The 14,702-nt window shown below is 44.1% G+C and overlaps 1 protein-coding gene across 1 annotated transcript in view; it reads right to left on the bottom strand.

Moving 5' to 3' along the window:
- The window catches only part of LOC144167068 (uncharacterized), a 29,317-nt gene extending 20,778 nt beyond the window's left edge, over positions 1 to 8,539 (bottom strand). Inside the window, exons 1-2 of the mRNA XM_077696460.1 lie at positions 8,415 to 8,539; positions 6,860 to 6,991 (exon numbers count right to left, since the gene is read on the bottom strand). Coding sequence (XP_077552586.1) covers positions 6,860 to 6,991; positions 8,415 to 8,505 — 223 coding nt within the window. The 5' untranslated portion in view covers positions 8,506 to 8,539. The remainder of the gene's footprint in view (positions 1 to 6,859; positions 6,992 to 8,414) is intronic.
- Positions 8,540 to 14,702: the final 6,163 nt, after the last annotated feature.

Here is a 14,702-nt window from a genome sequence, read left to right as displayed (position 1 = left end):
GAAAGAATAAAAACCAACAAAAAAACCAACAAGACAGCATGAAAAAGCTCAAGCTGGCCAGTTTCTCCCGTTCACAAGAGCACCTGAAGAGCCAACCATTCATATATTTGGGTTTAATCGACGTTCGCATTTACTGAAATAAATAATATTCTGTTGTTTCACTTGGTTTGCCAATTACAGGTAGTTACGTCCGGACTTTGTTGGTTTATTGCTCATTCCGCTTATTAGTTGTAAATTACTTTTTCTGTGTAGGGCAGGAAATTCTACGACGACCTCGAACCTCTGAACCCCGCTAACGTGCACTAGGGAACACAATTACATTTTGTTAAGGAGCAGTCACGTGTTTTCGCGCTTCATGTCAGCTTAGTTGCTAAATATGCAGTACATTGTGCTATGACCTCTATGTTTCTTGGGAGCCTAGATAACAAATATGGTAACTTTAAAAACACGAAGAAAGCCAGTTGTACTAGGGGCAAAGTAGAAAGTTTTTATTATTATCCCTTCTGCTCTACCCTACCCGATAAGTTTCTGGCGATCCCGCTCCATAGGCAGAGGCGTCGGAATATTAAAATGTTTTATGGGCTACATGCAGGAAAACTGTGCACATCGCTCCATGCAAGCATTCCTATTGCCCAACGTACATGCGCGTGCTTCACTTTTCAAGTGACTTAGCTGGGTGCCAAGGTCTAATGAATCTAGATTAAGTTCAGGTGGTCATTAATATTTGGTAAACAAACCAGATGCCAAATAATGACTATTAAAAAGGGCCGTCACGGCTCTTTCTCAGTCATGTTGCACCGAGGCACGTGACTTTGAAGGGACTAAATGTTCAACGTCGTCCTCATGGCGGGCGTTGTCCTCAGGAGGTTCAGTAGGAAAAAAAAACAATAGAACCACAACGTAATGCTAGAAATTAGTATTTAATATCATGATACATTAAAATACGAACGGAGCGCTTGTCTTCCAGTACATGCCGCGCATCATGATGGTGGGCCCCGTATGCGCAGTACGAGCAAGTTGCGATAGTTCGTGAACCACCTTTTTTTTCCATCGCCTGTTCGGCGCTTAGCACGAAATAAAAAATAAGCGAATATAGCCGCGTGCGCCCTTTTCACTCGGCGTGTCATTGACAAAGTTAGATAACGCTTGCGCGAGCGGGCGCCGAATGCGGCGGGAAGACAAAGCAAAATTCTGACACGTCGAACGATGGTATTTCCCTACGATAGAGTTTCACACTATAAACTAAGGGGACACTGGCGCTGCAATCGTTCAATCACCCGGAACTGAATTTATGACGTACACCTGTCATTTTAGATCTGGGCTTAACTTGAGACGTGGCGGTTGTTATGTGAACGCGGCTTCGTATTTTTCTGCGCCGTCAGTTTCGGTGTCGGCGCCGAAAGCGTCGACGGCTCGTTCCGAGTCAGCATTGCTGTTGGCGCCCGATGCCATTGGCGGCAATGAGCAAACACTGCCCGGCTGGAATAACATGGATGCGGAAAGCAGTAACCTAGGCGTACGGCCTCTGCAGGCATGTTCTACAGTATTTCTCAAAACCGACGCGACCTCAAGGTTCCGCACATGATATACTGTACGAGAAACCCGCCCATGATGACGCTTGCGATAACAAAACAACCGCGTGAGCGGTCAAGCCGAATAAAAGTCATGTACCATCCGTAAGTATAAGTGCGCAGCCGTCGACGTTTTCCTCACGTGGCTCTGGTGGCACTGACAGGGCCGCCGGGTACCGAAGCAGGCCGTAGAAAACTGAAATCCCTCTAACAGAAAGTTTTAGCTGACAGTTTTTAACGGTTCTCTCCGCTCACATAGCACTGCGCATGCGTGGCTAGTTCCGGCGGTAGCGCCCCGATTTGCTCGCCGGGAACGCCCAGCGGACCGTCGCGGCAGCTCACGCTACCGCGCGGAATTCTCAGATGGCTGCCCCCGGTGAGGCGAGCACGCTACCGCGCACTCTGTTTCTTCAGCTGAAACGTGAGCTACGAAACCGCGAAAGCACGTCCAAATAGGAAAATATGTCGCAAACCCCATGACAAAAGCGAAAATAGTCGACCGAAGCGCACGCCTAATTCTATGCAGCTGCCACAACGGCAGCTTTGTCTTGGCTATTCAAAAAGTGAACAATTTCTTTTGAATTGTTTGGGACTATTATATCGTGTTAGTGACTAAATTTTATAACAAAGCGTAAATAAGGAATCAACATGGTATTTTACTTTATTCGGTGACCAAAATACCAATTCTTATATTTCCTTATGCATGGATTAAATTCTGGTTTACAGATGCACAGAACCTGAGCAGTGAGGCGAGTGATTCACAGTCGAAGGATATACGGTTAGCGCTTAGCTGAAAGCCTTTCTGCTGCTGACGCTCCGGTTTTGCTGAGCGTGCCGTCATGAGTATAGCGAACCGTCAAGAACGGTCAGCTAAAGCTCTCTAATCTCGCGTTAGCGTCGACCGGCGGATGATTCAGCACCAGGTTGGTTGTGGTCAGCACCTTAGCACGGTAAAAACGGCTGAACAAGCGAAACTAGGTCGCATGCACAGAACCGTGCACAGAACCATGCCCACAATGCAACCACAGTCTGTTACGCTTTTCGTGCAAGCACATCACAGCCCTTTTCAGTGGTAATGAGCTACCAGCAATCACTGCCGCGAACAAGGCGCCCGCAATATCGCTGTCAGCGCCCGTGACCATGCATAGTTGTGGAATACAGTACAGCCACCCTGCTTCAGGCAAAGAGTTTCACACTGCATCAGGCGCACGCCATGGCCGAGATGCTCGCAAAACAACAAACGCGTCGCCGCCGAGCCACCGGCTGTGCTAAACTCCGCCGTGTATTTGCTTTGCGAATCCCTTCCCGTCTAGTGGAACCATTCTTCTAAACCCCAATTACAGTTAACAGAAAGTGCAAGTTGTTTACACGACTAATAATTTATAAACTCATCAGTATTACTTGCAGCTATGGTGTCTCACAAAAAAGTGCTTTAGGTGAAGTATAGATGAAAGCTGGGTCGAGCCAAATTTGAAAATCCCGTATCCTCCAGGCTTGGCCGCCTCAGTGGGGGATGAAGGCGGCGTTAGCCGCCACCACAGACACTCGCTTCAGTGTTTCCTCACGCGTATATTTGTAATGAAGTCTATTTTCCATACCACGGTTGGAAACGAACTCTCGTAATTTGTTCCTACTGCGCATGCGCTGACCGTCGCCAGGATGCGCGACATGCACTGCAAGCTGCGCGCTCCGTTGGTTGTATTTTGATGTATTACGATACTACTTTAGAAAACGGGTCTTGCTTTTTTAAAAAAATAGAACGAACTATCCATGGGAAACCTGGCGTGGTCGCATCAAATACGAAAAACATCAAACAATACAAACAATTACACAAAGGATACTGCAAAGAAAACACTAAACAATCTGGGTTCTGAAAACTTCTATACGATTTCTTCTTGAAGGATAAAAAACAGTTCATAAAATCTGAGTGCTCATTGGCGATTCAGCTATAACATTTGCAAGTGCACCTCCTAATGGTGCTAACCAGACTAACAACACGCAGATGCTGAAGTAATTTATCTATTTAAAATACCTTACAGGCCCTTGTTCAGGGCATTTAGTAAGGGTGCTAACAGTTACAGATCAATCATCACAGAATCGCGAGTTAAAAAACACAACTGAAGAACCAATGACGACAAGGTTCGGAATACACGTGTAAGTTCGAAAACAATAGCAAGAAAAAGAAAAGTCAATCGCATATCGCACACACGTAATCTTCACGCAATCATTGCAACATGAACAGGCTAGTAGGTTAACTAGAGGACAACCAAAGATAGCCAAATATGCGGTGACGAAGCGCGCCAATCAGTTCCTGTAGTCTTGAGGATGCACAACGGAAAGAGCTCAAGAAAAAACGCAGAATATACTCGCGCGCGCAAAAAGCCCTTTTTAAGTATAAAATGTTCGTACTCAGCCAGTAATTAGCCAGTAGGGTGAACAAGTTTGCACATGTTGAGCTTAGCACGTGTGATGAACATAATTTTGTTTTCTGGGTGAGGATAACGGTGTGCACTGTAGTGGCTGACAATGCAGATGTCGCTACTAAAAGAGACTGCTTAGCAAATGATTTACCTTGGGCAAGTGAGCTCTAAAAGTAATGATTGCAAAAAAGTTTGGTTCATTTGATCGCTCATAAAACAAACTACAATTCACAAAACAATAATAGGGTGTTGCGACGGTAATTGAAACACTTTAAAAAATTTCCTGAGCGAACCGCAGCTCTGTTCGCGCTCAAACTTGCCGCGAAGGTCGCATTTTGTGGTCTATTTTGTTTGATATCGGGAGTAACGATGGTACTTACCTGTGTATTCTGAAAAAATATAAAAACAATTTTCGCCAATTGGAAAATGGCGGCTAATTTGGACGTGCGAGCCAGCGCAAGTTGATGTTGGAACGACGGAACCAACTTGGGTATGCAGAGCAAAACGCACGCTTGGGATTCACGGTAGGAAGGTGATAATTGGTGCAGCGAACGATCAGAAAATGCAGGTAGGAATGAGCTAGCAGACGATCAGAAAACCGGTTTTCGAGCTCGCACGTCCAAATAAGCCGCCATTTTCTCAAAAGCGAAAACCGTTTTTATTAATTTTCAGGATAAACAGGTAAGTACCGTCGTTGTTCCCTGTGCCAAACAAAATAGACCACAAAATGCGACCTTCGTGTGAAGTTTTTGCGAGAACAGAGCGGGGGTTCGCTAAGGAACATTTTTTTAAAGTGTCCCAGTTTTCGTAGCAACACACTGTATACATACAACAAGAGTCCAAATACTGGTTTTGTGCGGCCATTACGACTTATATCGCATTTATTACTTAGAGGAGTGAAGAAAACACAATAAAACATTGTTGAATTTCAAGAACTAGGTTTGCACGCCTCATTAGCCTCCATTTCAGCCACGAAAGACGCTTTCAATTGAAAACAACGGGACAAATTTATGAAGTTTCAAATTTCGCGTTACGGTGACGTGTTTTGTGAGGAAATGACGTCATATGACCCACAATTTCAAACATAATTGTTCTGGTTTTGAACTGCATGTTACCATTGAAGTGGTGCAATCAGAGAAAACTGGAGGCCCCCCCTCCGCCACCCCCCAATCGTCCAGTCATGTGTGTTAGGTCTGGGTAAATTAGGCGGCGGCCAATAGCACAAATAAGAATCTGTGACGTCATACAAAAGTTGTCCGAATGTGGCTAGAGAATTACTTTTGCTTCACTGGTTTTTCGCTGTCGTTATCGGGACGCAGCAGTCTTTCCAATGAACCAAACTTGTATTTCGTCTTCAAGGACCACGTAAAGCATCGCCATTCACCCTCGGCATCACCATTTGCTGTCGCGTGGCAAGAGCGAGATTAGCGCGGTCCGTGTGGCGAGTGACAGACCTACAATCTTAGAGACTTACAGACTTACAATACACACTTATGCTTCACCACTCCTCAGGTTTCACGTTAGTAGAAATGTCCCGGGATTTTTTTTTCTGGGATTCCGCAGGATGACCTAATGGCAACATGTGTGCACTGCCAGATTCGTATTTTGAACAGCAGAATGACAAGAGAACAGAATTGGCATAGCATTCATTTTGGCGTTCCCACAAGTTGGGAACACTAATGTGTCACTAATTAACATAGGATTATGCAGGGTGTCAATCAACTTCAAAACGAAATGTTTTGTTGGTGAATAATTTCTTTTTTATAGGTGAATACAGACAAGGATTTTTGAGTAATACCGTGTGTTGTGACTTACAAATGGTATCGGAACGCAGCTGCGCTTTCGATGAAGTTTCTTTTTTAGATCTAGTAAGATTTAAGAAAATGTGAGCCTTCAGAATTTGGATTAAGTAGCCTGTCAGATACACATTGGCAGCATTGATAGACTTCAGCTGTTGGAACCTTGTGAACAAACAATTTAGGTGATATAGTATTTGAACCGTCGTATTCCGTAAGCGAGTTCGTTGATGGGGTGTTGAGGACAACGTTGTTCAATAATAACTGGCACCAGTTTGTGTGCGTGTTATGAAATCAGGTTGCCGGTTTCTTTAATGCTTGTATAGGTGGGCAGTATTTTATGTTTTATATGGTATCATTGTAATAACAACAGTGCAGAAAAGCCGCAGCTTGCTTCCCAAGGAACCCTTCCCGCAGCTTGGCGCTACTATGACGCAGTGGTAAGGAGGAAGTTAAATCGTTTCCCGTCTTTGCCCTGCCATTTTAATTGATACCAACATCTCAGTGGCCCGATATAGACGTGAGGTATGAAGACAACTGTTTCGGTCAGCCACGAATTTGACTAGTTATTGATGGTTAGCGGGTAGGACTGATGTATGTAATGTTTTGTTTTGCAGCAGAGCAGTTAGTGATACTTTCGTCAGTTCTCTTTTCATGTTTTTCAATGCTTTTTGGTTGTAGACTGCGTAGACAATAACGTAAGGTTTCGCGGACTTCCCTAACCCCGCCTGAGAAGAAACCGTCATTTCACTCCACCTCCTTTCGACAGGAATCGCAATTTTTATTCCAAACAATGACGAGTACCGACGTTAGTGAGAAGCGGATAACCGTCAGTCCCTTTTACCGTTTTCCAAACGACTTGCTGCCATTATTTATTTAGGCATTCGCTGATTCACTGAGCGTAGCTTGTTCACACATCAATGTGCAGAGCCTTTTTGGGATATTGTGAAGATCATCCTCCACATAAGAGCCCTAAAACTTGTTCTAGGCATGAAGTCGCCCTAGTCACTGACTTACCGGGGCAAGCTATCGACCACATTCGCACATTATTTGTAGTGCATCACAAACTCACTTTCTCGAGCAACGTGCAGTGGCGTGGCTGTCGCGGTCACGTTCGTGAAAATGCTTGGCTTCTGGGTTGAAGCAACCTGGGCCTCGGTAGCGTTAGCGTACGAGGCAACGTCGGCGACGGCTTGCCCGTGGCCTAAAAGGCGCCCAAGGTGCCATGCAACAAAATTTCAAAGCAATGGTTACATTGCAATAAAAAAAGAAAACTGCGCAGCCAAAAGTGACACAATACGTTCACATTGGGGAGGCGGTTTGTACGAACGCCAATGTTTTCGTATAGCGAATGATCACGTATTCCTTGCAACTTCCCCTGTTTGATGAGAAGATCCGTTATTGGCTTCAATGCACAGCAAAGGAATGAAGTAATTTGTTGCAGGAAGCTTTCTTCCCGCAGACATGTGCACGGCGTATGAATTCTGTATCACAGAAATATTAGGCTGCACTTGCGCCACCAAATCACAATGGCGCATCCTTAAATCACGCTGGGGCTTCGTCACAGACACCGCTGACCAAAATATGCTCGAATGTTTTGCCCTGTAGAAGGAGAGATACACAGGAATCACTTGCAATATAGTATTGAATAGAAAACAAAACTAAATTGAAGAAAAACGTTGAACAAAAAAAGACATTCCCGTATTATCGCTTGATATCCATAAACACGCCTGCGTTATCGCTGGAAGCAAGCAACTGGGAATCACATTAAACTAGCGACTCTACCTAGGTAGGCGAACACGAATTTTTGGCCGTCATACAAGCTGAGAATAATAATCAAGGCCTCCAAGGTATTTGTGTTGTATGAAGAATTGTCATGCCATACCACTTGTCCTTGCCGCCGTTTTCCATTCCCAACCCCAACTTTCTAGCCTCCACGGCAAAGGTCACCCACAAAGTAACTGATCCAACAAAATAAACAGCGGCAGTAGCCTATAGAAGCCTTGTTGTAAAAAGAAACCTGGCAGCCACTCTGGCGGGTCCGAACCACGGTACTGATACGGGAAGCAAAAGAGCAAGGCTCGCGTAGTATATAATTATTTAACGCCCCCGGTAATATATTCAGTCTTTTAAAGCATAAATCTCCCCAAAATATAAATGCGAAATGTGCAAAGCGATAAAATCGATGAGAAGTTCCTTTAGGCAACGCAACGACATAGCTTTATTGAAAGAGTTTCCACAAAATACCCATCCGGAAAAAAGCATTGACAGTTCGTTGAAAGAAACCAAGAAGATAACATGAGGGATGTGATACCGAAGGCAAACTTATTTCGGGAAATTCACTGGGTCCAGTCTAACCGTTTAGGCCGGGAAGCGCTGATAATAATGCGGAAATGTCTGAGGGCATGACCACTAGGACAATATCATTAGGCAGTTTGCGTAGCGTTAGCACTTTTGAGACAAAGCGTTGAAGGTCGCAGGCTCTCCCAGTTGGTCTCACTTTTTGTCCCCTACAGCACGAGAACAACGTTAATCGGAAGGATTTGTTGCGGCCAGTATGTTGGTAAGTTTATGGTACCCGTGCAATCTGCTTAATAATTTAAATTATTCAGAACGGTTGGACTTACGCCGGTTGTCGCTGGGTGGCACACGGAATCGATGTCTCCCTTCGTCGTCATCTCGACCAACACGCGGCTGCGCTCTGGAAGCAGTCACCATTTGCGGTAGGCTAAACGTGAAGGCCCCATGCGACGAACCTATTGAGTGCCGAAATTCCAGTGTACTGAGAACGTGCTCCGAAAAAGCCTTATGAAAAACTGTCAGCTTCAGCAGCACAGTAATATTGAGAATATGTCCGGTGGCACTACACGTTCACTCGCAGAGCTACAGGATTCACGATAACAGCCTCAATGCCTTGTAGAGAGGTTCTATTACATTTTATCGGTGGGAACTCTGGAATTCAAGTAATCATTTGTAGCATCTGCTGTATCTATGAAACCGATACCTAATTCATAACGCTACATTTCATCTCACACTACGTCAAAGCACAATAGGGATAGAGAGAGAGAGAGAGAGAAAGAGAGAGAGAGAAAGAGAGAGAAAGCGTGTAACAAGAAGAACGTTGTTTGAAACACTACTGTAGTTGTTCCCCTTTCTGCTTACACTGGGGACGAGACAGCCGGGCGCCCTGTAGCAGCTACTGGCCCGTGCATAATAGTTAACCTTCTCTTCTATGTGGGACAGCCTTTTTAGTAAACCGAGAAATTGTCCTGGGGAGGAATCACGAGTCGGTTGCCTCAGTAGATTGCTCGGACGGCCCCGGTGGCAATGAGGGTAAGGCGTTGTGTTGCTGAGCGCAAGGACGCGGGTTCTGTCCGGCCCCCGGTGGCTCCTCTTCTGATAAGGTGAAAAGAAAAAGCTTCTGTGTGTTTGGATTTAGGCGCACGTTAAAGATACACCAGTAGTGAAAATAGTTTGTAGCCCTTCACTACGGTGTACCGCATAGCCTAGGCGTAGCTTCGGTGCGTTAAACCAGAGAATCAATCAGTCTAGTCATTGAACAATGACAAAACTGGAACTTCGATAACCTGAAATAGAAATAAATGCTTGAAAGCAGCAGTTATAAAGCCATATGGACTCCCTTACGTCCACTGCTAGAGCTTGGCAATACCTGAATATTCGGTTTACAAAAACTTCAACCTGCACCATATATACCTGGCGACAGAAGGAATGAGGCGCACCATGGAGGATGATTTCGCGATCTGTTTACAATATAGGCCTGACAATATTGCGCGCCAACTACAACCAACGTAATAGAAAGTCTGGGTCATACGTTTACGGCTGTTTAAGTAAAATTCACGGTACAGTGTACGTACGTTCTCTGTCAGTCTACTTAAGCCTAAAATGCCGAAGTGTCAATTTTTTTAACTCCTGATTAGCAGCGTCATTTATTTTTTAAATTTATTTATTGATTTAAAAATTGAGTTGTAACTTGTTCTGCCAAGCCATCTGAACCTGTTTTGACGTGCGGGTTTGTGTGTGGTGAAGGGCGGTCACAAAGTAAGCTGTTCACTGTAGCTTGCGTTCGAGAGGGCCAAAACGTGGTACTGCAAACACTAGCTCCATATCTGAAACTGAAATATAGTCCTACGAAGCTCCATTCTTCATGTTTCTCAGCCTCTATCCCTGGTATTTTGGGGCTGTTATTTTCGCCTAATCCTGAACAACCAACGAGTCAAGGGTTGCTTTCTTCTTCAAGAAAGATTTTGTGCGGGATTGCGTGCATTACCTGAATATCTGTGTTTCACTCAAAGCTAAACACTGAAATGCAAATCAACCACCGAAAAAATCTACACTTAGAGAGGGCAAATCCCAAGTCCCTTGTTGGTATTATACTTTTTCAATAACAAGGTTGGCCTCGAGGTCGTTCCAATAAGGCTTAGTTAGTTGAAGGAAAAAAATTTGTTCCCTTTATACTAGGGTTTGCAGAGGAAATACGGCGGCAAGTATTATTTCTCGGTTACCGCTTTACTTAGCAACAGAGACTTTGTTAATGGCTGCCGTTTCCGTTTTCATGACTCGCATTTAAAACATCGAATCCGGTGTCATTACAAATTTGAGAAACAATTCTTCTCCTTCCGAGTTTGTGATAGAACTCTGGTGAAGCTTGGTTGCTAGTTGGCTCGCAATCAGAAAATGAGTGCACAGGAAATGCAGATGCGGCGCAGTAATAAAAAAGCGCGTGTGCTAATCAATTCTATCTACTAATCACTGTGTAAGCAGCTCACGCTCAATTACATCTGTCTACGCTCGTGTTAGCGCTTAGAAATTAGCATGCGGTTCTTTTTACTGCAAGCCTTGTCTTCCCAACACTCGCAATTCATGGCCATTGAGAACATTTGAACCGTGTAATAGAGACAGAGTTGCCATTTGTTCAAAAGTGTATGATAGAAGCACCTAGCAACGGCTGTTAAACAACAGATACTTGCAACAAGTCGGCCTTGTTGATAATGCATGCCAAATGTTTCTGCGCCGAAAAACGGGGACAAAATGGACAGCTGGATACTTAGTAGCCGCACAAGGCGAAATTGGCGATTGGACGACGAGCAGCGCGCGTATTCACTTCTTCGTCCATTTTTTTCGTCGTTGTTCAGTGATGTAGAAATTCGTAATGAATAGTAGACATTTTGGCACACACAAATGGCACCCTGGTGGTCACAAATATTACGGAATCCTCTAGCAGGACAATTTTCAGAGATAAGGCGTAGCTTTAAAGCGTCAAACTGGGAACGTTAGCTTGGGCGTATGAAGCAGAGGACGAGCATACCAGGCTAAAAAGCAAGTAATCTGCAATGAAATCGGAAAGTGCCATACGCAATAGTAAAGACGTGAGCTTTGTGTGAGATCGAAACGAGGTTTCCCTGCTTCAAGAGCACATGCACTGCAAGTAACAAACACATAGTTCATCGCGTGACACCTCTATACTTGCTACGAAGAAAAATATTGAGTTATGGTAGATAAGAACTTGCAGAGAAGCAATCTCTGCAAAATGGTTTCATTTTCAGATATATTGACAACAAATTTTACGGGTAAACCAAATTTAACATGAAAGATTCGAAATAGATTATGCATTTGTGGATTAAAAACCACCAATGTCCTTGTATAGAAATGACCATGACGCACTCAACTCACACTGAGAAATAAGTCGAATTGTCATTGTATTGTAGACAAAGCAAGGCAGAAAAGGACCACCATCCCTAGCTCACCATCCGCATGCTCGAAAGGGAGGTGAGGAAATGCGTTGGCCTTTGACTCTTCCATTGCCAAGAAATGCCTGTATTTCGGGTTCAAGCAATCAAACGCCGTAATCCCGGCATGGCTCCTTTCAGCATAAAACCCAGAGGTTGACGATAAAATGATGTCAGACGTGACTTTGTATTTACCTAGTCATCAGTATACCGGCTGCTTCCGCAGCCTTCCACTGCTGGCATGCCGAAATTTGATAGCTCATTTCAGTGGCACACCCCGTTGTTGTTCTCTAATGACATGGTGGACAGCATGAATTCTTCAAGGTAGTCGCCACCACCTTAAAAGTATCTCACTCACGCATCATAGATCTACGTGACATGCGTAGATTGGTTGGTTTATCAACTTCCGGGAGACTGAAAAGTGGCAACCTGGCGTAGCCCTGTGTGTATTATTTGGGACAATCATTCACTTTGAGTATGTATGTATTGGATTTATGCGGGAATTTGTTTTTCCTTTTTACATCGGAACCAGTGAGAATTTTTAATGCCAGATTACCATCTGAATCTCCTCTTTGCAAACCTCTAACGGCACCCGTGGTGCTATTCTACACCAGATAAACATTAATGTTTTTATGGTAAACTTGCTCTATGTGTTTTGTTTTGTTTAGTCGGGGAAAATAATTAGAAACCAGGTCAGATATTCTGCCGCCTTGTAGTCTTTTTAATGTTATATAGAAGTTCCACACAAACCACGAACCGGCGTACTTTTCGCGCCCAGGCATTGTAGGCGAGCTTGATTGATTCAGGCATCAGAAGCCGGAGACATGAAGTGTGATTCCCGGCAGGGACAAGTGTATTGCATTTCTTGAATATCTCGTATTAAACAGGACAACAAAGTATTTATAAAATATTAAGAGGGAGGAGGTCAGCCATTCCGAATACTCGGCTTGGTACTTCAAATGGCTGGCGAATATGTCAGAGGTAAATACTAACACACAAATAAATAAAGAAACGAACACAAAAATGAACGAATGCATACACAAGAAGACCGTAGACACGAACATAGTCATATACCGGATTCAAGCGTGGAGGCATCGAAGCGCTAACTTGCACACACATGCATGTATCGCGTCCATACGAGCTCCAGAAATCCCGACATAAATCGACTAGCGATGACTGCGATTTTAGCGTTAAACGTAACCCAAAATATTGCAAACAATTCTAAATTGCTTGGTTCGACCTAAGAAGACATTAAGAATCATTTGAGCGTTTCTGGAATCACTCGAAGACACTTTTTTATGTATTGGTGACGTCAGTGCGTAAAGTTCTAACAATAAGACAAAAGTCACTGATCTATCCAGCTTGCGGCTGTTGCACAAGAGAGCGCGGCGCTTCCGCCTCAAGACAGATTGTTCCAGATACACAAAAACACCGCAATGTGCACCTTTACGGTTGAATGGGGCAGCAGTAGTGTCGCTGTGCCCGACCGCGTTCCTGGGAGGCGGATGCACTGCAGCGTGGCTAGATGTATTCGAGGGGGGAACCTTGATTTCGGCTTCACCAGCTGCATAAAAAAATAGTACAAAGTGCCACAAATTTACTCGAATTCTTTGTTTCACGTCAATTACAAAAGGCTGAAGATTGCGTTGCTGTTTAAAATTTGTGGCACCGTAGAGGAAAACTGTTCAGAATTACCATAACTTGCAGAACGGGCCGAATCTAGTGCCATTGACTTCAGTTTAAGCACACCACCTGTTTAAATAGCGGTCATATTCATTAAATGGAAAGTGGTATATGTGCTGATTAAAACCAGCAATTAAAAATGTCGGACCACGCTTGGTGTTCTATTACTAAATTTTTTTTGTCGATTACTGCTTCCCAAAACACCACATTTTATGTTTTATTTTCCCTACTGCTTCTGTTGCCTGCCGTTACTGCATTTACAGCGAGGGAAAGCTGTTATATGAGTTCTCTTCTAAATTGTTCTGTACGGTTCATTTTCAACTATGGTTACCTGACTCCAAACTCAAAGAAGGCTCTATCTTGTCCCCTAGCTCTAGCGCACCATTGCAACATGACGTAAATGAAGTCTCATTATTGTACATCTAAGGTACCCTTCTAACAAACGCCATGGTAGAAATTTTTGCGAGAATTTGTTCGAATTTGACAGAGTTTCAATTTTAACCATTGTGTTCATCCCGAGAATCGCGTTATTTCAGCTTTGCTTGCGGTGGTTTTATTTCTGCTTTCAAAACTCCCCTTTCAGTTATGTTTACACTTCTATGTGAAAATGAAGCGATGGTGCCGCAATCATTAAAGTGATTTCTGTCGCCTATTCTATTTTTGCATTTAGTGAGTTACTGCACACTACGGCTGCTTTTTCGTTGCATAGCTTCGCTCCTCCTTGGAAACGTACCGCTACTAAATTTGTTTGCCGTAGCCGTTTTCAGTAGTTGCAAACCTTCACATGCCTAGTGTGGCGTTCGGGAAAAATAGCAGGATGTGGCGAACTAGAAAAGGGACGCGCCACTTCATACCATCTGTCGGAAAAAAGTGGTACTTTATTGGCTGTCTCTGAGGCAAGGCACACGCCCATGCGGAAGATTGCCCATGGAGACGTCTACCAAATTAGGCTCACTACATGGGCGATCCTTCAGTTATTTACTTTTACCGATGCGTAAATAAGCATTTTTGGTTCCATGGTGTATCCGACCGGATCTGTTAAGTGGCTTCTCGCAAGACCATCTCTTGAAACTTTGGGCGTCGTACTAAGCGTTACTGTAATTATAGAATAGCTGCTTTGACGCCCATCCTTCAATGCAACATTCATTACTTTTTTACCACGATAGCTTGCAAACAAGCCCCTCTATCGGGATATTTTGGGTGTTAATGGAGCCGAAGATATATCTGCGCCAAAGCTACATCTACTATGAAGACTCCGTGTTAATTTTCTCTACGTGAGGATCTCTAACATGCATTGAAATGTCATAACACGCAAGGTTGCGCGTTGCGTCTCTATCGAAAAAACGGCCGCCGCGAAAGAACCACAAACCACGCCTTTCAGCTCAGCAGCGCAACACCTTCGCCACTGACCTACCATGGTGGTGGAATTAGACTAATTTTAATAGTGGCATAGGCCTTCCGCTGGAGGCGTAAACATTTTTAAAA

The sequence above is a fragment of the Haemaphysalis longicornis genome, unplaced genomic scaffold (assembly GCF_048455015.1).
Source record: "Haemaphysalis longicornis isolate Haplotype H1 unplaced genomic scaffold, Haemaphysalis longicornis Haplotype H1 scaffold_2, whole genome shotgun sequence".
Taxonomy (NCBI): domain Eukaryota; kingdom Metazoa; phylum Arthropoda; class Arachnida; order Ixodida; family Ixodidae; genus Haemaphysalis; species Haemaphysalis longicornis.
The sequence above is the reverse complement of the archived record's forward strand: the minus strand, read 5'-3'. Positions and strand labels throughout refer to the sequence as shown.